The following is a 24,504-nucleotide window of genomic DNA, read 5'->3' as shown; positions in this document are numbered from 1 at the left end:
ATAAATTAAGATACACATAAACACAGACATACAAAAATAAAGTAAAAAAAAAAAAAGGACAAAAGCATAAAAGGTGGAAGGGGTGAGTAAAAATTGCAGTGAGTTTACAATGTGTTGGAAATTACCCAACCATCAACTTAAAATACACTACTATAACACAGCTTGCTATATTATCAAGAGCATGGTAACCACAAACCAAAAATCTGTAAGATTAAAAAAAAAATTAAGAGAAAGGAATCCAAACATAAACTATTTAAAGTCATCAACATTGCCCTAGCCCAGTGGTCGGCAAACTCATTAGTCAACAGAGCCAAATATCAACAGTACGATTGAAATTTCTTTTGAGAGCCAAATTTTTTAAACTTAAACTTCTTCTAACACCACTTCTTCAAAATAGACTCGCCCAGGCCGTGGTATTTTGTGGAAGAGCCACACTCAAGGGGCCAAAGAGCCGCATGTGGCTCGCGAGCCGCAGTTTGCCAACCACTGTCCTAGTCGATTTGACTCAATGAATAGAACGTCAGCCTGCAGACTGAAGGGTCCCAGGATTCTGGTCAAGGGCACATGCCCAGGTAGCCGGCTCAATCTCCAGTAGGGGGTGTGCAGGAGGCAGCTGATCAATGATTCTCTCTCATAATTGATGTTTCTATCTCTCTCTCCCTCTCCCTTCCTCTCTGAAATCAATAAAAATATTAAAAAATAATAATAATAATAAGGTCATCAACATCAAAGAGAGCAAGAGAATAAAGAACAGAGAATTACAAAAAAAATCCAAAACAATATACCATTTGCAACAGCATCGATGGACCAAGAGCATATTACACTAAGTGAAATAAGTCCGTCAAAGAAAGACAAATACCATATGATTTCACTTATATGTGGAATCTAAAGAACAAAATAAGAGCAGACCTAGATGTAGAGAACAGAGGGGAGAGTTTAGGGGACTGGGTGAAAATAGGTGAAGGGATTAAGAAGTACAAATTGGTAGTTACAGAATAGTCACAAAGATATAAATTACAGCATAGGGAATACAGTCAATAATATTACAATAATTATGTATGGGGCCAGGTGGGTATTTGAAATATCAGGGGATCACTCTGTAAAGTACATGACTGTCTAACATAATACTGAATGTAAACTGAAACTCAAAAATGAAAACAATAAAATAACAACTACTATATACTTGCCAATAATTACTTTATATGTAAATAGATAAATGATCCAATAAAAAGACATAGAGCCCTGACCGGTTTGGCTCAGTGGATAGAGCGTCGGCCTGCGGACTGAAGGGTCCCAGGTTCGATTCCAGTCAAGGGCATGTACCTTGGTTGCGGGCACATCCCCAGTAGCGGGTGTGCAGGAGGCAGCTGATCGATGTTTCTCTCTCATCGATGTTTCTAACTCTCTATCCCTCTCCCTGCCTCTCTGTAATAAACCAATAAAATATATTTAAAAAAAAAAGACATAGGGTGGCTGAGTAAAAAAATAAGACCTGTATATATGCTCCCCCCAAAAAACCAACATTTCAGACTGAAAGACACACAGATTAAAAATAAAGATATGACCCTGGCCAGTGTGGCTCGGCTGGTTGGGCATCCTCCTGTGCAACAAAAGGTTGCTGATTCAATACCCAGGGAGGCACATGCCCAGGTTGCAGGCTCAATCCCCAGTACAGAGTGTGCAGAAGGCAGCCGATCAATGTTTCACTCCCATGTCAATGTCTCTCTCTCTCTCTCTCTGTCTCTCTGTCTCTCTGTAAAAGCCAATAAAAGCATATCCTCAAGTGGGGAGTATTAAAAAAAAAAAGTGAAGGGATGGGAAAAATAATTCATGTAAACTGAAATGAAAAAAAGTTGGGATAACAATACTTATAGCAGATAAAATAGACTTTAAAACAAGGAATGTAATAAATAAGACACAAAGAAAAGCGTTTCATAATGATAAATGGATCAACCCAACAACAGGACAGAACTCTCATAAACATCTGTGCACCCAATGTAGGAGGACCTAAATATATAAAGCAAACTTTGATGGAAATAAGAGAGATTGACAGTAATATGGCATTAGTAGGGGACTTTAACATCCCATTGACATCAATGGATAGATCATGCAGACAGAAAATGACACATTAGACCAGATGAACATAACTGTTATTTTAGGACATTTCACCCCAAAGCAACAGAATATATATGGTGTCCCCAAAAATGTATGAATAATTATAAAGACAGTGTTTATTAAAATACATTTCATTTTCAAAACTGAGGTATCAGCTGTTAAAAGTCTGTATACATTTTGGGGGAATATCCTGTATATTCTTTTCAAGTGAACATGGAACATTTTCCAGGATAGACCATATGTTAGGTCATAAAAATGTCTCAATACGTTTAAGAAGATTTAAATCATCTCAAGCATCTTCTGTGATCACAACAATATGAAACTAGAAATCAATTACAAGAAGAAAACTGAAAAACACACAAGGCTAAATAACATGCTACTAAACAATGATTGGGTTAACAATGAGATCAAGGAGGAAAACGAAAAATACCTCTAGTCAAATGAAAATGAAAACACAAGAACCCCAAATCTATGGGACACAGCCAAAGCAATTCTATGAGGGAAATTCACAGAAATACAGGCCTACCTCAAAAAACAAAAAAATAAATCTCAAATAAACAATCTAACCTTACACCTACGAAAACCAGAAAAAGAACAGAGGCCAAAGTGGGTAATGGAAGAAAATAATAAAGATCAGAGAGGAAATAAACAAAATACAGTAAAAAACAAAACAAAAAACTAACGATCAGCAAAACCAAAAGCTGGTTTGAAAAGATAAAAAGATGGATATACCTTTAAACAGACTCATCAAGAAAAAGAGAAGAACCAAATAAATGGGCAAGATGCACAAGGGAGATAAACTGTAAAGAAACTAGCAGCATCGATCAGACTGTCAAACCTCAGAGGGAAGGTAGCTGAGGGTGGAGGTAAGGGGGAAAGATTAACCAAAGGACTTGTATGCCTGTATATAAGCCTAACCAATGGACACCAACACCAGGGGGGTGAGGGCATGAGTGGGGAGGGGGTGGGGGTAATGGGGGGATAAGGACACATATGTAATACCTTAATCAATAAAGAAAAAAAAAAAAGAAACTAGCAAAAGTGATTATATAAAAGCCAGGTGAAATGGTTACTTTTGGGAGGAGGGTGACAGGGGGTTGTGATTGGGATGGGACACATGGAAAGACTACTATGCTGGCTAGCAGAGTTCTAGTCGTTGACTTGGGTGGTGACTGCAAGGATGTTTGCCTTGTAATAATTCACCAGTCTATATATTTTTTGTGTGTGGTTTCCTGTACCTGTGTTTTATTTTACAATATAAAGCATGCAAAGCCCGGCCAGTGTGGCTCACCAGCTGAGAATCAACCTAGGAACCAAGAGTTCGCTGGTTTGATTCCTGCTCAGGGCACATACCCAGGTTGAAGGCTCAATCCCCAGTAGGGGGCCTGCAGGAGGCAGCCGATCCATGATGTTCGTCTCTCATTGATGTTTCTATATATCGATCCCTCTTTCTCTCTCTCTCTCTAGAAATCAATTAAAAAAATTTAAAGAAAAGTATGACAAGTACTCCTTTACCTGGAATAAACAGCTAAAAAAAAAAAAGAAATAAAAGAGAAGTGACAACCGACACCACAGAAATACAAAGGATTATAAGAATACTAGAGGCCCAGTGCACGGATTTGTGCACTGGTGGGGTACCACCTGACCTGTACCCTCTTGTAATCCAGGACCCCTCTGTGGATGCTGGACTGCCAGTTTCGGCCCAATTCCCATAGGCCAGGCTGAGGGACACCACTGGTGCAAGAATCCATGCACTGGGCTGGTTTCAGTCCAATCCCCACAAGCCAGGCAAGGGACCCCACCGGTGCACGGGCCTGTAGTATGCAAATAAGATCTTTGGTTAATCTTTTCCTACCCTCACCCCTGAGATTCATCAGTCTGTTCCATGTTTCCATGCCTGTGCATTGAGCATCTGCCCCCTGGTGGTCAGTGCACGTCATAGCTACCAGTCAAACAGTCGGACAGTCGCTTAGGCTTTTAAATATATAGATGCCAACAAATTGGATAACCTGGAAGAAATGGGTAAATTCCTAGAAACATACAATCTTCCAAGGCTCAATCCAGAAGAAAAAGAAAATCTGAACATACCAATAACTACTAACAAAACGAAGTAAGAATCAATAAACTTCCCGCAAACAAAACCCTAAACCAGGTGACTTTGGATGTAAATTTTACTAAACATTTCTTAACACCTATGCTTCTCAAACTATTCCAAAGAAGGGATGGCTCCCCCCAAATTTTACAAGGCCAGCATTACTCTAATATCAAAACCAGACAAAGACACTACAAAAAAAACAAAAAGAAAAGAAAATTATGGGCTAATATCCCTGATGAACATAGATGTAAAAATCTTTGACAGAATATTAGCAACTGAATTCAATGACCCATTAAAAAGATCAGAGTCCATGATCAAGTGGGATTTATTCACAGTACACAAAATTGGTTCAATACTACAATTGTGACACAACACATAAAATAAAGATAAACATTATATGATCATACCAATAGATACAAGATGGAAATAGAGTGAACATTCCTCAACATAACAGAGGCCATATATGACAAAGCCACAGATAACATCATACTCAATGGTAAAAAGCTGAAAGCTTTTTCTTTAAGATCAAGAACAAGACAAGGATGCCCAGTTTCACCACTTTTATTCAATACTAGAGGCCCAGTGCACAAAATTCATGCACGGGGTGGGGGGTGTCCCTCAGCCCGGCCTGCACCCTCTTGCAGTCCAGGAACCCTCTGGGGATGTCTGACTTCTGTGGAGGCAGGAGAGGCTCCCGCTACCACCACTGTGCTATCCAGCCATGAGCCCGGCTTCTGGTGGAGTGGCACTCCCCCTGTGGGAGCGCAATGACCACCACGGGGCAGCTCCTGCATTGAGCATCTGCCCTCTGGTGGTCAGTGCATGACATAGCAACCGGTCATTCCGCCATTTGGTCGATTTGCATATTAGCCTTTTATTATGTAGGATAGTATTGGAAGACCTAGCCATAACAATGAGAAAAGAAAAAAATAAAGGCATCCGAACTGCAAAGGAAGACGCAAAACTGTCATTATTTTCAGATGAGCTGATACTATATGGAGATCCCTAAGGAGTCCACAAAAAACTATTGGAATTGATGAATGAATTCAGTAAAATAGCAGGATACAAAGTTAATATTCAGAAATCAGTTGCATTTTCATGCACCAATAACAAACTATCAGAAGGAGAAATTAAGAAGATAATCCCATTTACAATTGCATAAAGAATAAAATACCAGAGAAACCAAGATGGCGGCATAGGTAAACACCTAAACTGCTGCCTTGCACAACAATTTCAAAACTACAACTAAAAGACAAAACGGACATCATCCACAACCACAGAAGGCTGGCTGAGTGGAAATTCTACAACTAGAAGGAAAGAGAAAAGCACACTGAGACTCAGAGGAGCTGCAGGAGGCAGAGGTACTGAGACGCACGCGCGGAGAGGACTGGCAACTGAGGGTGCGGCTGGCTTTCTCAAGCGTGAGCAAGAAAAAGCTCCCGACTGAGCTGAACTCCAGTTCCGGGCGAGACTGGGGACCCAGACGCATACGGGGAGAAACTGGACTGTCAGGAAAGAGAAAAGCACACTGAGAATCAAAGGAGCTGCAGGAGGCAGAGGTACCAAGGCACGCGCGCGGAGAGGGCAGGCAACTGAGTACGCGGCTGGTTTTCTCAAGCGGGAGAAAGACAAAAGCTCCCGACTGCACTAAACTCCAGGTCTGGGCAAGACTCTGGGACCCAGACTAATTTGGGGAAAAACTGGAGTGTCTGGCAGAGAGCAGCTTTCTCTCAGGTGCTTACAGCAATTACCACGGGACACTGAGACACAGCGGCCTATTAGGGCAGGGCTGATGGGAAACCAAGGCTGTCTGCTCTGCCCTGAGACTCCACCCCATTCCAAGCTGAGCACAGAGGCTTTTGCAAGTCTTCTCCCATAAGGGTGTCTCCAGCACAGAAGTTCTCCCAGCATAGACATAGCTGATCCTCACAGCCAATTGGCCTGGAGGTCAATTCTTCCCAGTGATACCAACAACAATCAATGCTTAACTACAAGAAGACTCTGAGCACAGCCCACAAAGGGGTACAAAAAGAGTGTCCACCTCAGGTAACTGGGGAGGCTGAGCCACTGGGCCCTATAGGACACCTAGCACACAAAGCCACTCTATCAACTCAGGGAAGCAACCAAAATGTGGAGACAAAGAAATAGATCACAAATGAAAGAAGTGGAGGAAAGCAAACAACTGGATATAGAGTTCAAAACCACAGTTAAAAGGTTTTTCAATAATTTTCTAGAAAAGGCCGATAAATTTAGCGAGACCCTCGAGGATATGAAAAAGAACCAACTAGAAATTAAGCATACACTGACTGAAATAAAAAATATTATACAGAAATCTAACAGCAGACTAGAGGATAGCAAGAATCAAATCAAAGATCTGAAATACAAAGAAGCAAAAAACACTCAACCAGAAAAGCAAAAAGCAAAAAGAATCCAAAAATATGAATATAGTGTAAGGAGCCTCTGGGACAACTTCAAGCTTACCCACATCTGAATTATGGGGGTCCCAGAAGAAGAGAGAGAGCAAGATACTGAAAACCTATTGGAAGAAATAATGACAGAAAACTTCCCCCACCTGGTGAAAGAAATAGACTTACAAGTCCAGGAAGCGCACAGAACCCCAAACAAAAGGAATCCAAAGAGGACCACACCAAGACACATCATAATTAAAATGCCAAGAGCAAAAGACAAAGAGAGAATATTAAAAGCAGCAAGAGAAAAACGGTTAGTTACCTACAAGGGAGCACCCATACAAGTGTCAGCTGATTTCTCAACAGAAACTGTGCAGGCCAGACGAGAGTGGCAAGAAATATTCAAAGTGATGAATAGTAAGAACCTACAACCAAGATTACCCTATCCAGCAAAGCTATCATTCAGAACTGAAGGACAGATAAAGAGCTTCACAGACAAGAAAAGGCCAAAGGAGTTCATCACCACCAAACCAGTATTATATGAAATGCTCAAAGGTATTCTTTATAAGAAGAGGAAGAAGAAGAAAAAGGTAAAGATAAAAATTATGAATAACAAATACATATCTATCAACAAGTGAATCTAAAAATCAAGTGAATAAAAAAATCTGAAGAACAGAATAAACTGGTGAATATAATAGAATCAGGGGCATAGAAAGGGAGTGGACTGATAATTCTCAGGGGGAAAGGGGTGTGGGGGGTGCGGGAAGAGAGTGGACAAAAATCTTACACCTATGGATGAGGACAGTGCAGGGGGGGCGGGGTAAGGGCAGAGGGTGGGGTGGGAAGCGGGTGGAGGGGAGCTATGGGGGAAAAAAGAGGAACAATTGTAATAATCTGAACAATAAAGATTTATTGAATTAAAAAAAAGAATAAAATACCTAGGAATAAATTTTTTGTTGTATTATTTTGTTCTGTTTTGTTTTATTTTTTTGTTAATCCTCACCCAAGGATATGTTTCCCATTGATTTTTAGAGAGAGTGGAAGGGAGAGGGAGAGTCAGAGAGAAACATTGATATGAGAGAGACACAATGATTGGTTGTCCCCCACACCCATCCCAACAAGGGCCAGGGAACCTGCAACCAAGGTACGTGCCCTTGACTGGAATCGAACCCGGGACCTGTCAGTCTGCGAGCGGACGCTCTATCCACTGAGCCAAACCGGGTAAGGATTGTATTTTTTTAACTTTTTTGTTGTTGTGTTTTTAAAATTTATCTTTATCTTTATTACATATGTCCCATTTTTTTCTCATTGACCCCTTTCACCCTGTACCTGGAACCCAGCCACCCACAGGTATTCACCACACTATTGTCTGTATCCATTGTTATTCATAACTATAACAAAAGCTTAATATGCTAATTAGACCAGATGTCCTTCCGGATGACCTTACAGAAGAAGCCCGAGTGCCAGGTGCCAGAGGGAAGCTGGTGCCAGCAGCCGGAGAAAGGAAGGCCTACTCTTTCACAAATTTCGTGCAATGGGCCTCTAATATGCATGTGAGTTCTTTGGTTAATTTCTCTCCATCCACCCACCCAACCCTGCCTTCCTTCTGAGATTCATCAGTCGGTTCCATACTTCTATGTCTTTGGATCTATTTTGTTCATCAGTTTATTTTGTTCATTAGTTCCACATATGAGTGAGATCATGTGATACTTGTCTTTCTCTAACTGGCTTATTTCACTTAGCATAATACACTCCAGGTCCCTCCATGCTGTCTCAAAGGGTAAGAGATCCTTCTTTTTCATAGTCTAGGAATAAATTTACCTAGGAGGTAAGGAACCTATCCTTGTGCCCTAGCCAATTTGGCTCAGTGGATAGAGCATCGACCAGCAGACTGAAGAGTCCAAAGTTCGATTCGGGAAAAGGGCACGTACCTTGGCTGCAGGCTCAATGCCCGGCCCTGGTAGGGTACATATGTAGGAAGCAACGAATCCAATGTGTCTCCCTCACATCAATGTTTCTCTCTCTGTCTCTTCCCCCTCCCTTTCACTAATTCTAAAAATCAATGGAAAAATAATATCCTCGGGTGAGGATTAACAACAACAAAAAAAGAACCTATACTCAGAAAACTGTGTCATTGAAGAAAGGTACTAAAGAAGACAAATAAATTAAAGCATATACCGTCCTCATGGATAGGACCATTTCATATTATTTAAATGTCCATACTTCCCAAAGCATCCTACAGAGCCAAAGCAATACTTAAAGGGTAAAGAAAGTTGCTTAAAAAATGGTGTGAGGAGGCATGGCACAGATATATGCAAAAAAAAAAATGAAACTGGATCACCTGCTATAAAAGATACAAGAATAAAGTCAAAATGGATTAAAGACTTAAATTAGGAGAAAAAAAATGGCGGTGGAATAGAGAGACATGTCCCGAGCCTTGTCCCGGAGCAGATAGAAAGAACAGCTGAGGGTTGCATGCGGAGTGTCTGTTGGAGAGAGAGAACTATATAACCAGACACCCGGAGAAGAGAGACCATGGGGAGACAAAGAAACAGCCCGCATATGAAAGAAAAGCAGGCATCACCAGAAAAAAAAAAAAAAAAAAAAAGAAATGGAGGCAAGCAACCTTCCAGAAAAAGAATTCAGAGAAATGGTCATAAGGTAGATGAAAAGAATGGAAGACACATTTGACAATATGAGTAAGAACCAAGAGGAAATGAAGAAAAATCAAGAAGAAATGAAAAATGACATCGCTGCTGTAAAGAACTCAATAGAAAGCATCAAGAGTAGACTAGAAGAAGCAGAGGACCGCATAGTGAGCTAGAAGACAAGATGGGAAAAAATACCCAAGTAGAGCAGCTTCTAGAAAAAAAAAATTAAAAAGCAAGAGGAGAGCCTAAGGGAACTCTGGGACAACACTAAAAAAACAACATCGGCATAATAGGGGTTCCAAAAGGAGAGGAAACTGAGCAAGGAATAGAAAACCTGTTTGAAGAAATAATGACAGAAAACCTCCCTGACATAGAGAAGAAAAAACCCACACAAATCCAAGAAACTCAGAGTCCCAAGCAAAATGAACCCCAAAAGACCGACACAAAGGCACATAATTAAATTGGCAAACACCAACGACAAAGTAAGAATCTTAAAAGCGGCCAGAGAGAGACAGAAAGTTACCTACAAAGGAACCCTCATCAGACTAGCAACTGATTTCTCAACAGAAACTCATCAGGCCAGAAGGGAATGGAATGAAATATACAAAGTCATGCAAAGGAAGGGTCTGAATCCAAGAATACTGTACCCAGCAAGGCTATCAATCAAAATTGAAGAGGAAATCAGGAGCTTCACAGACAAAAAAGGAGTAAGGGAGTTTATTACCACCAAACCATCAATGCAAGAAATGCTAAAGAAATGCTGTAAAAATAAAAAAATAGAAAGCGAAGAAGGAACACAGGGGTAAAGAAAAAAACTGGTGACAAACAAGTACCAATCAATAATAACTTTAAATGTAAATGGATTAAATGCCCCAATCAAAAGACATAGGGTGACAGATTGGATAAGAAAACATAACCCATGTATCTGCTGTCTACAAGAAACCCACCTCAGAAAAAAAGGCAAACACAGACTGAGGGTGAAGGGATGGAAAAAGATTTTTCAGGCAAATGGAAATGAAAAAAAAAGCTGGGGTAGCAATATTTATATCTGACAAATTAGATCTCAAAGGGAAGGACATAACAAGAGATAAGGGAGGCCACTTCATAATACTAAAAGGAGCAATCCAGCAAGAAGAAATAACTCTGATAAATATACACGCCCCCAATAGAGGAGCACCCAAATACATAAAAACAACTCCGGGAGGATATCAAAGGAGAAACTGACAGCAATACAATCATAGTAGGGGACTTTAATACCCCAATGACACCACTGGATAAATCAACCAAACAAAAAATCAGCAAAGAAACATCAATCCTAAATGACTCACTAGACCAGATGGAATTAATTCAGATCTTCAGAACATTATACCCCAAAGACACAGAATATACATTCTTCTCAGGTGCACATGGGTCATTTTCAAAGATAGACCATATGTTGGGTCATAGGCAAAGTCTCTTCAAATTCAAGAAGACAGAAATCATATCAAGCATCTTCTCAGATCACAGTGGCATAAAACTGAAAATTAACTACAATAAAAACAATCCAAAAAAATCAAACACATGGAGACTAAACAGCATGCTATTAAACAATGACTGGGTTACCAGAGAAATCAAGGAAGAAATAAAAAACATCATGGCAACAAATGACAATGAAAACACAACAAATCCAAAATCTATGGGACATAGTGAAAGCAGTCTTGAGAGCGAAGTTCATAGCTCTACAAGCCTACTGCAAAAAAACAAGAAACAATGGTAATAAATTACCTAACCCTACAACTCAAAGAGTTAGAAAGAAAGCAAAAAGAAAAGCACAGTGTAAGCAGAAGGAAGGAAACAATAAAGATCAGAGTGGAGATAAACGAAATTGAGACCAAAAAAAAAATACAAAAGATCAACAAAACCAAGAGCTGGTTCTTTGAAAGGATAAACAAGATTGATGAACCTCTAGCCATGCTCACCAAGAAGCAAAGAGAGAGGACCCAAATAAACAAAATCAGAAATGAAAGAGGAGAAATAACAACAGACCCCACAGAAATACAAAGGATTGTTAAAAAATACTATGAACAACTCTATTCCAACAAACTGGACAACCTGGAGGAAATGGACATATTCCTAGAAAAATACAACCTTGAAAAACTCAATCAGGAAGAATCTAAACATCTCAATAGGCAAATAACTATGGAAGAAATTGAAGCAGTCATCAAAAAGCTTCCAGCAAACAAAAGCCCGGGGCCAGACAGCTTCCCAAGGGAGTTTTACCAAAAATTCATGGAAGAACTAAAACCTACCCTCCTCAGACTATTCCAAAAAATTCAAGAGGAAGGAACACTTCCAAGCTCATTCTATGAAGCCAGCATCACCCTAATACCAAAAGCAGATAAAGACAACACAATGAAAGAGAATTACAGGCCAATATCCCTCATGAACATAGATGCCAAAATCCTCAACAAAATTCTAGCAAATCGGATCCAGCAGTACATCAGAAAGATCATACACCATGACCAATAGGATTTATCCCAGGGATGCAGGGATGGTACAATATCCACAAAACAATAAACGTGATACATCACATAAAGAAATTGAGAGATAAAAACCACATAGTCATATCAATTGATGCAAAAAAAGCATTTGACAAAAGCCAACACCCATTTTTGACAAAAACTCTTAGCAAGGTGGGAATAGAAGGATCATACCTCAACATAATAAAAGCCATATATGACAAACCCACAGCCAACATCATACTCAATAGACAAAAACTAAAACCATTTCCCCTAAGAACAGGAACAAGACAGGGATGCCCACTCTCACCACTCCTGTTCAACATAATACTGGGAAGTACTAGCCATTGTGATCAGACACGAAGAAGAAATAAAAGGCATCCAAATTGTAAAAGAAGTAAAACTGTCCTTATTCGCAGATGACATGATACTGTACATAGAAAACCCTAAAGACTCCATCAAAAAATTATTAGACTTAAAAAATGAATTCAGCAATGTAGCAAGACACAAAATTAATGCCAAGAAATCTATGGCATTTCTATACACCAACAGTGATCTTACAGAAAGATAGACTAAGAAAACAATCCCATTTATCATCGCACCAAAAAAATTAAGATACCTAGAAATAAACTTAACTAAGGAGGTAAAAGACCTCTACTCAGAAAATTACAAGACATTGAAAAAAGAGATAGAGGAAGACATAAATAGATGGAAGAGCATACCATGTTCGTGGGTTGGTAGAATCAACATCATTAAAATGTCCATACTACCAAAGCAATCTATAGATTCAATGCACTCCCCATTAAAATACCAACGGCATATTTCACAGACCTAGAAAGAACTCTCCAAAAATTGACCTGGAATAAAAAAAGACCCCAAATAGCCACAGCAATCCTGAGAAAGAAGAACAAAGATCTCAATATCAGATTTCAAGCTGTATTACAAAGCCACTGTTCTCAAAACTGCCTGGTACTGGCACAAGAACAGACATATAGATCAATGGAATAGAATAGAGAACCAAGATATCGACCCATACCACTATGCTCAATTAATATTTGACAAAGGAGGCATGGACATACAATGGAGTCAAGACAGTCTCTTCAATAAATGGTGTTGGGAAAATTGGACAGATACATGCAAAAAAATGAAACTAGACCACCAACTTACACCATACACAAAAATAAACTCAAAATGGATAAAGGACTTAAACATAAGATGGGAAACCATAAAAATACTAGAAGTATCCACAGGCAGAGAAATCTCAGACATATGCCGAAGAAATTTCTTCACTGATACCACTCCTAGCGCAATGGAAACTAAATAGAAAATAAACAAATGGGACTACATCAAAATAAAAAGCTTTTGAAGCACATACCTCATAGAGAAACCAAGATGGCGGCATAGGTAAGCACCTAAACTGCTGCCCTGCACAACAACTTCAAAACTATAACGAAAAGACAGAATGGACACCATATCCAGAACCACAGGAAAGCTGGCTGAGTGGAAATTCTACAACTGGAAGGAAATAGGAAAGTTCACGGAGAAGGAGCGGCAAAGGGCTGAGGTACGGAGACATGCGCGCACAGAGAGGAACGGCGGTGGAGGGTCTGGCTGGCTTTCTCTGGCTGGAGGGGGAAAGAAGCCCCTGACTGCACTGAACCCCAGTTTCAACTGCACTGAACCTCAGTTCCGGGCTAAACCCTGTGGACCCAGGCTCATCCAGGGGAAGTTTGGACTGTCAGGTAGAGAGAAAGGCACACGGAGACTCGGAGACTCAGGGGAGCCGCGGCAGCATCTGGAGGCGCGAGTGTGCACAAAGACTGGCTGCGGAGGTTACCACAGGCTATCCCTAGCGGAAGGGAGTCAGAAGCTCCTGACTGCACTGAACCCCAGTTCCGACTGCACTGAACCGTAGTTCCAGGCAAGCCCCTGGGGACTCACGCTCTTGTGGGGGAAATCTGGACTGTAAGGCGGAAACTCGGGAACCGTGGAAGGCAGAGGTCTGGAGAGTCCCATGCAAGGGCACGTCTGACGGGAAGCCAAGACTCTCTGCCCCGCCCTGAGGTTCCACCCCTTCCAAGATGAGCACAGAAGCTTTTGCAATATGGCAAGGCTAATCCTATAAGGCTGTCTCCAGCACCGAAAATGTCCCAGTGTAGACACAGCTGATCCTCACAGCCAACTGGCCTGCAGGTCAATTCCTCCCAGTGATACCAACAACAATCAAGACTTAACTACAACAAGGCTGTACACACAGTCCACAAAGGGGTGCACCAAGAGTGTCCACCTCAGGTTAACTGGGGAGGCCGACCCACTGGGCCATATAGGAAACCTAGCACACAAATCTACCCTACCAACTCAGAGAAGCAGTGAAAAATGGGGAGACGAAGAAACAGATCACAAACGAAAGAAATGGAGGAAAACAAATGACTGGATATAGAATTCAAAACCACGGTTAAAAGGCTCTTCAAGAATATCCTAGAAAAGGCCGATAAATATAATGAGACCCTTGAAGATATGAAAAAGGACCAACTAGAAATTAAACATACACTGACTGAAATAAAAAATATTATACAGAGACCCAACAGCAGACTAGAAGGATGCAAGAATCAAGTCAAAGATTCGAAATACAAAGAAGCAAAAAACATTCAACTGGAAAAGCAAAAAAAAGAAAAAGGAATCCAAAAAGTTGAAGATAGTGTAAGAAGCCTCTGGGACAACTTCAAGTGTACCAACATCAGAATTATGGGGATGCCAGAAGAAGAGAGAGAGCAAGATACTGAAAACCGCCCTGACCGGTTTGGCTCAGTGGATAGAGCGTCGGCCTGCGGACTGAAGGGTCCCGGGTTCAATTCCGGTCAAGGGCATGTACCTTGGTTGCGGGCACATCCCCAGTGGGGGATGTGCAGGAGGCAGCTGATTGATGTTTCTCTCTCATCGATGTTTCTAACTCTCTATCCCTCTCCCTTCCTCTCTGTAAAAAAGTCAATAAAATATATTTAAAAAAGAAAAAGATACTGAAAACCTATTGGAAGAAATAATGACTGAAAACTTCCCCCACCTGGTGAAAGAAATAGACTTACAAGTCCAGGAAGCGCACAGAACCCCAAAACAAAAGGAATCCAAAGAGGACCACACCAAGACACATCATAATTAAAATGCCAAGAGCAAAAGACAAAGAGAGAATATTAAAAGCAGCAAGAGAAAAACAGTTAATTACCTACAAGGGAGCACCCATACAATTGTCAGCTGATTTCTCAACAGAAACTATGCAGGCCAGACGGGAGTGGCAAGAAATATTCAAAGTTATGAATAGCAAGAACCTACAACTAAGACTACTCTACCCAGCAAAGCTATTATTCAGAATGGAAGGTCAGATAAAGAGCTTCACAGATAAGAAAAAGCTAAAGGAGTTCATCACCACCAAACCAGTATTATATGAAATGCTGAAAGGTATTCTTTAAGAAGAGGAAGAAGAAAAAAGTAAAGAGAAAAATTATGAACAACAAATACATATCTATCAACAAGTAAACCTAAAAATCAAGTGAATTAAAAATCTGAGGAACAGAATAAACTGGTGAATATAATAGAATCAGGGGCATAGAAAGGGAATGGACTGGTAATTCTCAGGGGGAAAGGGGTATGGGGGGTGCAGGAAGAGACTGGACAAAAATCAGACACCTATGGATGAGGACAGTGTGGGGGGAGGTAAGGGCAGAGGGTGGGGTGGGAACTGGGTGGAGGGGAGCTATGGAGGGGAAAAAGGAGAAACAATTGTAATAACCTGAACAATAAAGATTAATTAAATTTAAAAAAAGAACAAAACAAAAAAAGAAAATACTTCAAGAGTGGGATTGTGAACACAGATCCTTTATTTGTGAAAAATAAATAAATAAATAAAAAGCTTCTGCACAGCAAAAGAAACCATCAACAAAACAACAAGAAAGCAAATATGGGAGAACATATTTGCAAATGTTATCACTGATAAAGGTTTAATCTCCAACATCTACAGGGAACTTATACAACTTAATAAAAGGAAGATACAGGATCCAATAAAGAAATGGGCAACGGACCTAATTTTTGAAAGAAGACAGAAGGAAGGCCAAGAGACATATGAAAACATGCTCAGTCACTAATCACCTGACAGATGCAAATCAAAACAACAATGTGGTACCATCTCACACCTGTCAGAATGGCTGCTATCATCAACAAATCAACAAATGAAAAGTGCTGGCGAGGATGCGGAGAAAAGGGAACCCTCACACCTGTCAGAATGGCTGCTATCATCAACAAATCAATAAACGACAAGTGCTGGCGAGGATGCGGAGAAAAAGGAACCCTCGTGCACTGCTGGTGGGAATGCAGACTGGTACAGCCACTGTGGAGAACAGTATGGAGTTTCCTCAAAAAACTAAAAATGGAACTCCCATTTCACCCAGTAATCCCACTTCTAGGAATATATCCTAAGAAACTGGAAACACCAATCAGAAAGGATATATGCACCCCTATAGCAGCACAATTTACAATAGCTAAGCTTTGGTAACAGCCTAGGTGCCCGTCAGCAGATGACTGGATCAGAAAACTATGGTACATCTACACAATGGAATATTATGCTGCCATAAAAAAGAAGGAATTCTTACCATTTGCAGCAACCTGGATGGAACTGGAGAGCATTATGCTAAGTGAAATAAGCCAGTCAATGAAAGAAAAATACCACATGATCCTCACTCATTTGTGGATAATAAAGAACATTATAAACTGATGAACAAAAAGACAGATACAGAGGAAGTAAAGCATCAAACAGACTGTCAAATTACAGTGGGAAGGTTAGGGAGAGGTGGGGGAGATAAGAGATCAACCGAAGGACTTGTATGCATGCATATAAGCATAATCAATGGATATTTAAGACACTGGGGGGTGAGGGCATGTATGGGAGTGGGGTGGGGGGGGCAATGGGAAGATATGTACACATGTAATACCTTAATAAAAAAAAAACTAAAAATGGAACTCCCATTTGACCCAGTGATCCCACTTCCAGGAATATATCCCAAGAAACTAGTAACACCAATCAGAAAGGATATATGCACCCCTATGTTCATAGCAGCACAATTCACCATAGCTAAGATTTGGAAACAGCCTAAGTGCCCATCAGCAGATGAGTGGATTAAAAAACTGTGGTACATCTGCACAATGGAATACTATGGTGCAGTAAAAAAGAAGGAATTCTTACCATTTGCAACAGCATGGATGGAACTGGAGAGCATTATGCTAAGTGAAATAAGCCAGGCAGAGAAAGATAAATATCACATGATCTCACTCATTTGTGGAATATAATGAACAACATAAACTGATGAACAAAAATAGATCCAGAGACAGAGAAACATCAATCAGAATGTCAAACCTCAGGGAAGGTAGGGGAGGGTGGGGGTAAGGGGGAGAGATCAACCAAAGGACTTATATGCATGCATATAAGCCTAATCAATGGACACAGACATCAGGGGGGTGGGGTCATGAATGGGAGGTGGGGGGTAATGGGGGAATAAGGACACATATGTAATACCTTAATCAATAAAGAAATTTTTAAAGAAGACTTAAATGAAACCATAAAACTCCTAGAGGAAAACACATGCAGTCAACCCCATGACACTGCTTGTAGCAATGTTTTTTAATGTCTCCTTAGGCACAGGAAACAAAGGAAAAAATAAACATGGGACCACATCAAATCAAAAGGTTTCTGCATAGAGAAGGAAACCATCAACAAAAATACAACCTACTGAGTGAGAGATATTTACCAATGATATATCCAATAAAAAGTTAATATCTAGCCCTAGCAGATTTTGCTCAGTGGACAGAGCATCAGCCTGTGGACTGAAGGGTCCCGGGTTCGATTCCAGTCAAGGGCACGTGCCCAGGTCGCGGGCTCAATCCCCAATATGGGGCATGCAGGAGGCAGCTGATCAATGATTCGGTCTCATCATCGATGTTTTTATCTCTCTTTCCCTCTCCCTTCCTCTCTGAAATCAATAAAAATATATTTTTTAAAAAGAAGTTAAATATGTAAGGAACTCATATAGCTTAACACCAAAAAACAAGAAATCCAATTGAAAATTGGGCAAAGGACCTAAACCAGCCGTGGGCAAACTATGGCCCGCGGGCCGGATCCGGCTGTTCTATCTGGTTCTCTTGCTCTCCCCTCCGCTCCTTTACTTTGAATTTATATTAGTTCACCAAACACTCCATCCATGCTTTTGTTCCGGTCCTCCGGTCCAGTTTAAGAACCCACTGTGGCCCTCAAGTCAAAAAGTTTGCCCACCCCTGAACAGATATTTCTTCAAAGAGAACATACAGATGGCCAACAAACATATAAAAAGATGCTCAACATCACTAATCATTGGGAAAATGCAAATTAAAACCACAATGAGTTATCACCTTACACCTGTTATAATGGCTATATCAATAAATCAACTAACAAGTGTTGGCAAGGATGTGGAGAAAAGGAAACCCTCGTGCACTGTGGTGGGATTACAAATTGGTGCGCAGTCATTATAAAAAATAGAATGGAGGTTCCTTAAAAATTTTTAAATAGAATTACCATATGACTCAGCAATTCCACTTCTGGGTATTTATCAGAAGAAATCCAAAACACTAACTTGAAATATATATGTACCCCTATGTTCACTGCAGCACTAATAGCCAAGATATGGAAGCAGCCTAAGTACCAATCAGTAGACGACTGGATAAAGATACCATACATATCTAAAATGGAATATTACCCGGCTATTAAAAAGGAATGCAATCTTATCATTTGTGACAACATTGCTAGACCTAGAAAGTATTATGCTAAGTAAAATAAGTCAGAGAAAGAGAATTTCATATGACTTCACTTATATGTGGAATCTAAAGAACAAAATAAATGAAAACAGAAACAAACTCATAGATACAGAGAACAAGGTGATGGTCACCAGATCGGAGGGGGATGGGGGAATGGGTGAAAAAATTGTGAAAGGGGTTAAGTAGTACAAATTGCCAGTTACAAAAATAGCCATGTGGGTGTAAATCACAGCACAGGGAATATAGTCGATAGATGAGTACTCAACTTATTGGGGCAATCACTTTGTGAGGTATATAAATGACTAATTACTATGTTTTACACCTGAAATAATATAATATTGCACGCCAACTGTAACTGGAAATAAATTTTTTTAAGTAAGAAGAAATGAGCACAGCCACTCATGAATGGGGGTCAGAGGCAGTCTCAGCAAGATGACCTGTATACCAAATCTTTCCCAGTCTCTACATATTAATAACGAATCTACATAAACTCACATTTGCCCACATTTGCAAAGTAGAAGGGTCAATTTTATATAACTGATTGAAGTTACAATAGACAATGGCATCTTCTGGTAAACCATATTGAGAACGTGTAGTTACAATAATGGTACGGGGAACCTCCTCTCCAGTGGCAGCCTTATTGTTGATCTAGAACAAGAAAAATAATACAATGATTATACTTAAAGTCAACACAGTCCGGTATTTTTTTAAATCAGTGAAGAATGTGAAAAACGGTATAGCTGTCAAGAACTATAAAATATTCATGACATATTAAGTTAAAAAGAAAAAAGTTATAACATTATCTTAATTTGGTGTGTGTTTGGGGGGGGGAGGTAGGGTAATGCACTATAAAAACTTTTCATTCTGCCCTAACCGGTTTGGCTCAGTGGATAGAGCGTCGGTCTGCGGACTGAAAGGTACCAGGTTCGATTCCGGTCAAGGGCATGTACCTTGGTTGCGGGCACATCCCCAATAGGAGGTGTGCAGGAGGCAGCTGATCGATGTTTCTCTCTCATCGATGTTTCTAACTCTCTATCCCTATCTCTTCCTCTCTGTAAAAAATCAATAAAATATATTTTTAAAAAATAACTTTTCATTCTGGTCAAAAAGTTACCTTCAAAACCCTATTAATCCAACAGCCATGTTTTGCTTACTCTTTTCTTCATGAATGAAATGTCCTTTTCTAAATGAAACACACCCTTTAAGACTAAACTTAAATTATTCCTCCAAACATTCTCTAAGACTGCCTCTCCCCACATTGATCATTACTGAGTACCTATATACCCAATTATAATCTTATCTTGTAATTCCCACGTGAGTACTGCCTAACATTGTTATGTAACTTATTCCTTGTGTATAAGGTCATTTCATACATATGGGCATTATGTTCTACACTCAAAATTCTGTCTCTGTGCATTTCAACTATATTTGAGTGTGGTGACTGCAAGGGGGGTGGAGATGGAAGAGGGATTAGAAGGGATAAATGGTTATGGGAAAAAATGAAATACCAAAAAAAAAACCCACCTATACTTTAAGTCAAATATGTCTGCTCTAGTGTTTCCAATACCAGGTAACCAGAGGGAAAAAGAACAATACTGTCTTTTTAGCCCAATAGACACAGTGAGTGATTATTATTAATTCCTTTACCTCCTATTAAGGATCTGGCCTGTGAGCAAAGAGTTCATTTTGAGCACCCTTGGTATAAAATGATGTACAAGTAAAAATTTTAACTCCTAAGAGGTCAGAGATCTTGTGACAGAGCTACATATTCACTTATTCAAGTATGCATTATATATTTATTGAGCACATATTGCATTATTGTTGCTAAGACACAAGTCTTCAATTCAGTGGAGAATACAAAACTAGGGAATTATGTGTCACACTGGATATAAAGATATATCCAAATATTACAGAAGTTACAGTATACAATGGGATCAGGGAAGTACAAATTAAAACCAAAATGAGAGATCACCTCACACCTGCCAGAAGGGCTATTATCAATAAATCAACAAACAAGTGTTGGTGAAGATGTAGAGAAAAGGGAACACACATGCACTGTTGGTAGAATTGGAAATTTGTGTACCCACTGTGGAAAAGAGTATGGAGGCTTCTCAAAAAATTAAAAATAGAACTACCATATGATCCAGCAATCCCTCTTCTGGATATTTATCCAAAGAAATCTGAGGATAAAGACAGGGACAGATTCTTGGAGGAGCTCTCTGAACTGAAAGTCTTAAAGAGGAGTAAGAATTAACTAGGGAAAGGATAAGTTAGTTACACAACCAAGTTCATCATTGTTGAGAGTAAAGCCACAGAAGGAAATAACAAGATATGAACACAATAGACTCTCACTAGTATAACCTACTGGCTGAATCCAGGCGATTTTGAAATCGAACAAACCTATTTAAGATGCCAATTTCCACTGAATTCATTTCTTCATCTATAAAACAGGGATAATTATGCTTACCTGCTAGAGTTATTATGAGATTTCAATGAGGTGAATGTATACCTGGTGGTACATATTATGCACTATTATTCTCTTCTCACCTGGGTAGTTGCCAGTCCGTTGCTAATACTGAATCCATTAATTGTTATCTGAATTTGTCCTCTGTTAATCATTTCAATAACTGCTTCTGCAATAGTATTCATAGGAATAACTGGCATATTAAGAGCTGTATTACTGCTGTCTGCATTATCTCCTCCATCAGGACATTTCATCTTTAAAAAAATGGCACAAAATGTATCATTAGGGAAAAGATTGCAAATGCAGATAACTTTATTTCAATGACAATATTGACCAGGTTCTGACCTTGACAATTTTCACATCCGGTAAACTATCAAGAAATGCTTTCAGGTCGATGCCATTCAGAACAATCCGATTGTCATAAATGTGCCCATTGGACTTAAAATCGATAACTGCCTTTTTCTAATCAGAAGAAAAAAGTTTCAGACATGTCTTTTAGGATGCATAGGGACACTAGCAAGAAAATAAATGACTATAGTTCTTTGCAATTCCCCATAGCACTGTTTTTCTACCTACCTTCAGATGAGGAAACATATTAGCATGATCACCAATAAAGAAAGTATGTGGCATATAAGCCAGTTTTTCAGAATACTGTTCAGCAACTTCAGCAGGTGAAGTTTCCTGATCAGTGATGATATAATCCATGAAAAGCGCCCCACTAGTCCCAGGGTATCCGAGCCACATTGCCTAAGGGGGGGAAAAACAGACTAAGAACCTTCCTTCAAAGGGTCCAAAATTAAGTAAACAAACAAACAGGGAGGACTGACTCAGCCAAGAGCAATCAAATAGTATTTTAGACTAACGTAAGTGCTAAAGTGTTTTTCTACTTTACGAGACAAAAGAACTATTTATACCCAACTATGAAATGCATGTCTTTGTATACATGTAGTGTGGGCATTGTGTTCTACACTCAAAATTCGCTGTCCCTGTGCCTTTTGAGAACTATACTTTTTTTCCCTTAAGTCAGGTATGTCTGCTCTATTGTTTCCAATGTCAGGTAACCAAAGGGGAAAAAAGCACATTACTATCTTTTTAGCCCAATAGACATTGTGAGCAATTATTAATTCCTTTACCTGAATAGGAGCTGGCCTGAGAGCAAAGAGTTCATTTCGAGCACCCTTGGTATAACCATTCATATTTACAAGGATGTGTATACCATCCTGATGGATGCGATCAGCTGCTTTTCCGTTGCATGGAATCTGTGGAATAAAAAAGAACTCATTAGGTATAATCTCAGGTTAATTCAATTAGTTTTATTGGCATTAAATACAATTCAGATTCCTAAATGCAAAAGTAAGAACACATATAAATGCAGGGTAAAAATATGATTAAGTGCCATTAAAATGGGCCCAAAGCATTACAGAAACAGAATATATTTAACTCTTGCACAATATAGGTTTGACAGTGCAGTTTTTTTCCAATAAATATACTGCAAAAATTTTTGGAGACCTGTGACAGTTTGAAAATACTCACAAATGAATTACATAGCCTAGAACTATTGAAAAAAAAAATGCCACGAAAAAGTTATGCTGTGAATGCATAAAACATATACAGATACTATTCTATTTCATCATTTACTACCATAAAAAATGTACAAAAATCTATTATAAAAGTTAAAATTGATCAAAACTGTAATACTTCCAGACCATACACTGAGTGGCCAGATTATTATGATCTCTGAACGCATAATAATCTGGCCACTCAGAGAGAGAGAGAGAGAGAGAGAGAGAGAGAGAGAGAGAGAGAGAGAGAGAGAGAGAGAGAGAGTGTGTGTGTGTGTGTGTGTGTGTGTGTGTGTGTGTGTGTGTGTGTGTTAGAGGCCCAGTGCATGAATTCGTGCATGGGTGGGGTCTGGCCAGCCTGGCCAGGGGGAGGGGACATGGGCAATTGGCCGGCCTGCCTGCTGGTCGAACTCCTGGTCGAGGGGACAATTTGCATATTAGCCTTTTATTATATAGGATATACACTGAGTGGCCAGATTATTATGCGTTCAGAGATCATAATAATCTGGCCACTCAGTGTATGACTCCATTTGCAGTTGAGAGAAATGTAAATAAACATAAAGATGTAGTATTATATCATAGCTTCATAAAATTAACTGTAGTACATACTGTACTACTGTAATAATTTCATAGCCCCCTCCTGTTGCTATTGCAGTGAGCTCAACTGATGTATCTGCTTAAAACGCCATGTGATGCTAATCATCTCTGTGCTAGCAGTTCATCTCTCCAGTAAATAGTGTATGGCAGTCAAAAGTGATCTCTCACAGTTCTCCCATACTTTTCATGGTGGTTAGTGCAATGCCATAAACCTTGAATAACACATGGGACCCACAGAAAGTGCCACTAGTGATACTGAAAGTGCTCCCAAGAAGCAAAGAAAAGTCATGACACTATAAGAAAAAGTTGAATTGCTTTGTATATTCCACCATATATTGAGATTTACAGCGGTAGTTTCAAGATAAATGAATCCAGTGTAAGTACCATTATAAAAAAAAGGAAATTCGTGAAGCATCTCTGCAGCTATACCAGCAGACTCAAAAACCTTGCACTTTTGTGAAGTACCTTTCTATTTTGTACTGCAAATGCAGCTTTGATGTGGGTGACAAACTGCTGTAAGAAAGGCATACTTATAGACTTATATGACTCAAGAAAAAAGCAGTCATTCTATGACAACTTAAAGCAAATGGAAGGTGAAGGGTCTAAAGTTGAAGAAAGTAATGCTAACAAAGGATGGTTTGATAATTTTAGAAAGAGGTTTGGCTTAAAAATGTCAAAACAGTCCGGCCGGTGTTGCTCAGTGGTTGAGCATTGACCTATGAACCAGGAGGTCACAGTTCAATTTCCAGTCAAGGCACATGCCTGGGTTGAGGACTCGATCCCCAGTGTGGGGTATGCAGGAGGCAGCCGATCAATCGTTCTTTCTCATTATTGATGTTTCTATGTCTCTCTCCCTCTCCTTTCCTCTCTGAAATCAATAAAAATATTTTAAAATTTGTCAAAACAATGGGAGAAGTAGCTTCTGTCAACCAAGATGCAGCAGATTAAGTTCCCAGGTGCCATTAAGATCATTGAAAAAAAAAAAGATTGCTGCCTGAACAGATTTATAATGCAGATGAAGGTACCCTTATTATTTTTTTTTTGGGGGGGGGGGCGGTGGGAAATGCCACAAAGGACATTTATTAGTAAGGAAGAGAAGCGAGTACCAGAATTTATCCCCAGTAGGAGGTGTGCAGGAGGCAGCTGACTGATGTTTCTCTCTCATAGATGTTTCTAATTCTCTGTTCTTCTCCCTTCCTTTCTCAAATTATAATACCTTAATAAAAAAATTAACAAAAAAAAAGCAGGAAGGGATAGGCTAACTGTTTTGTGCAAATGCAGTT

General features: G+C 39.6%; 1 protein-coding gene across 3 annotated transcripts in view; it reads right to left on the bottom strand.

The window, feature by feature from the left end:
* The window catches only part of OGT (O-linked N-acetylglucosamine (GlcNAc) transferase), a 63,464-nt gene that overhangs the window by 11,507 nt on the left and 27,453 nt on the right, over positions 1 to 24,504 (bottom strand). For all 3 annotated transcript variants that reach the window (XM_080653748.1, XM_080653747.1, XM_080653749.1), the window contains exons 15-19: positions 22,196 to 22,321; positions 21,639 to 21,809; positions 21,408 to 21,524; positions 21,146 to 21,316; positions 19,094 to 19,246 (exon numbers count right to left, since the gene is read on the bottom strand). In XM_080653748.1, the coding sequence (XP_080509874.1) occupies positions 19,094 to 19,246; positions 21,146 to 21,316; positions 21,408 to 21,524; positions 21,639 to 21,809; positions 22,196 to 22,321 (738 nt within the window). The remainder of the gene's footprint in view (positions 1 to 19,093; positions 19,247 to 21,145; positions 21,317 to 21,407; positions 21,525 to 21,638; positions 21,810 to 22,195; positions 22,322 to 24,504) is intronic.

The sequence above is a fragment of the Plecotus auritus genome (assembly GCF_963455305.1).
Source record: "Plecotus auritus genome assembly, chromosome: X".
NCBI classification, from domain to species: domain Eukaryota; kingdom Metazoa; phylum Chordata; class Mammalia; order Chiroptera; family Vespertilionidae; genus Plecotus; species Plecotus auritus.
Note: the sequence above shows the minus strand (reverse complement) of the source record. Positions and strands in the feature narration are given on the sequence as shown.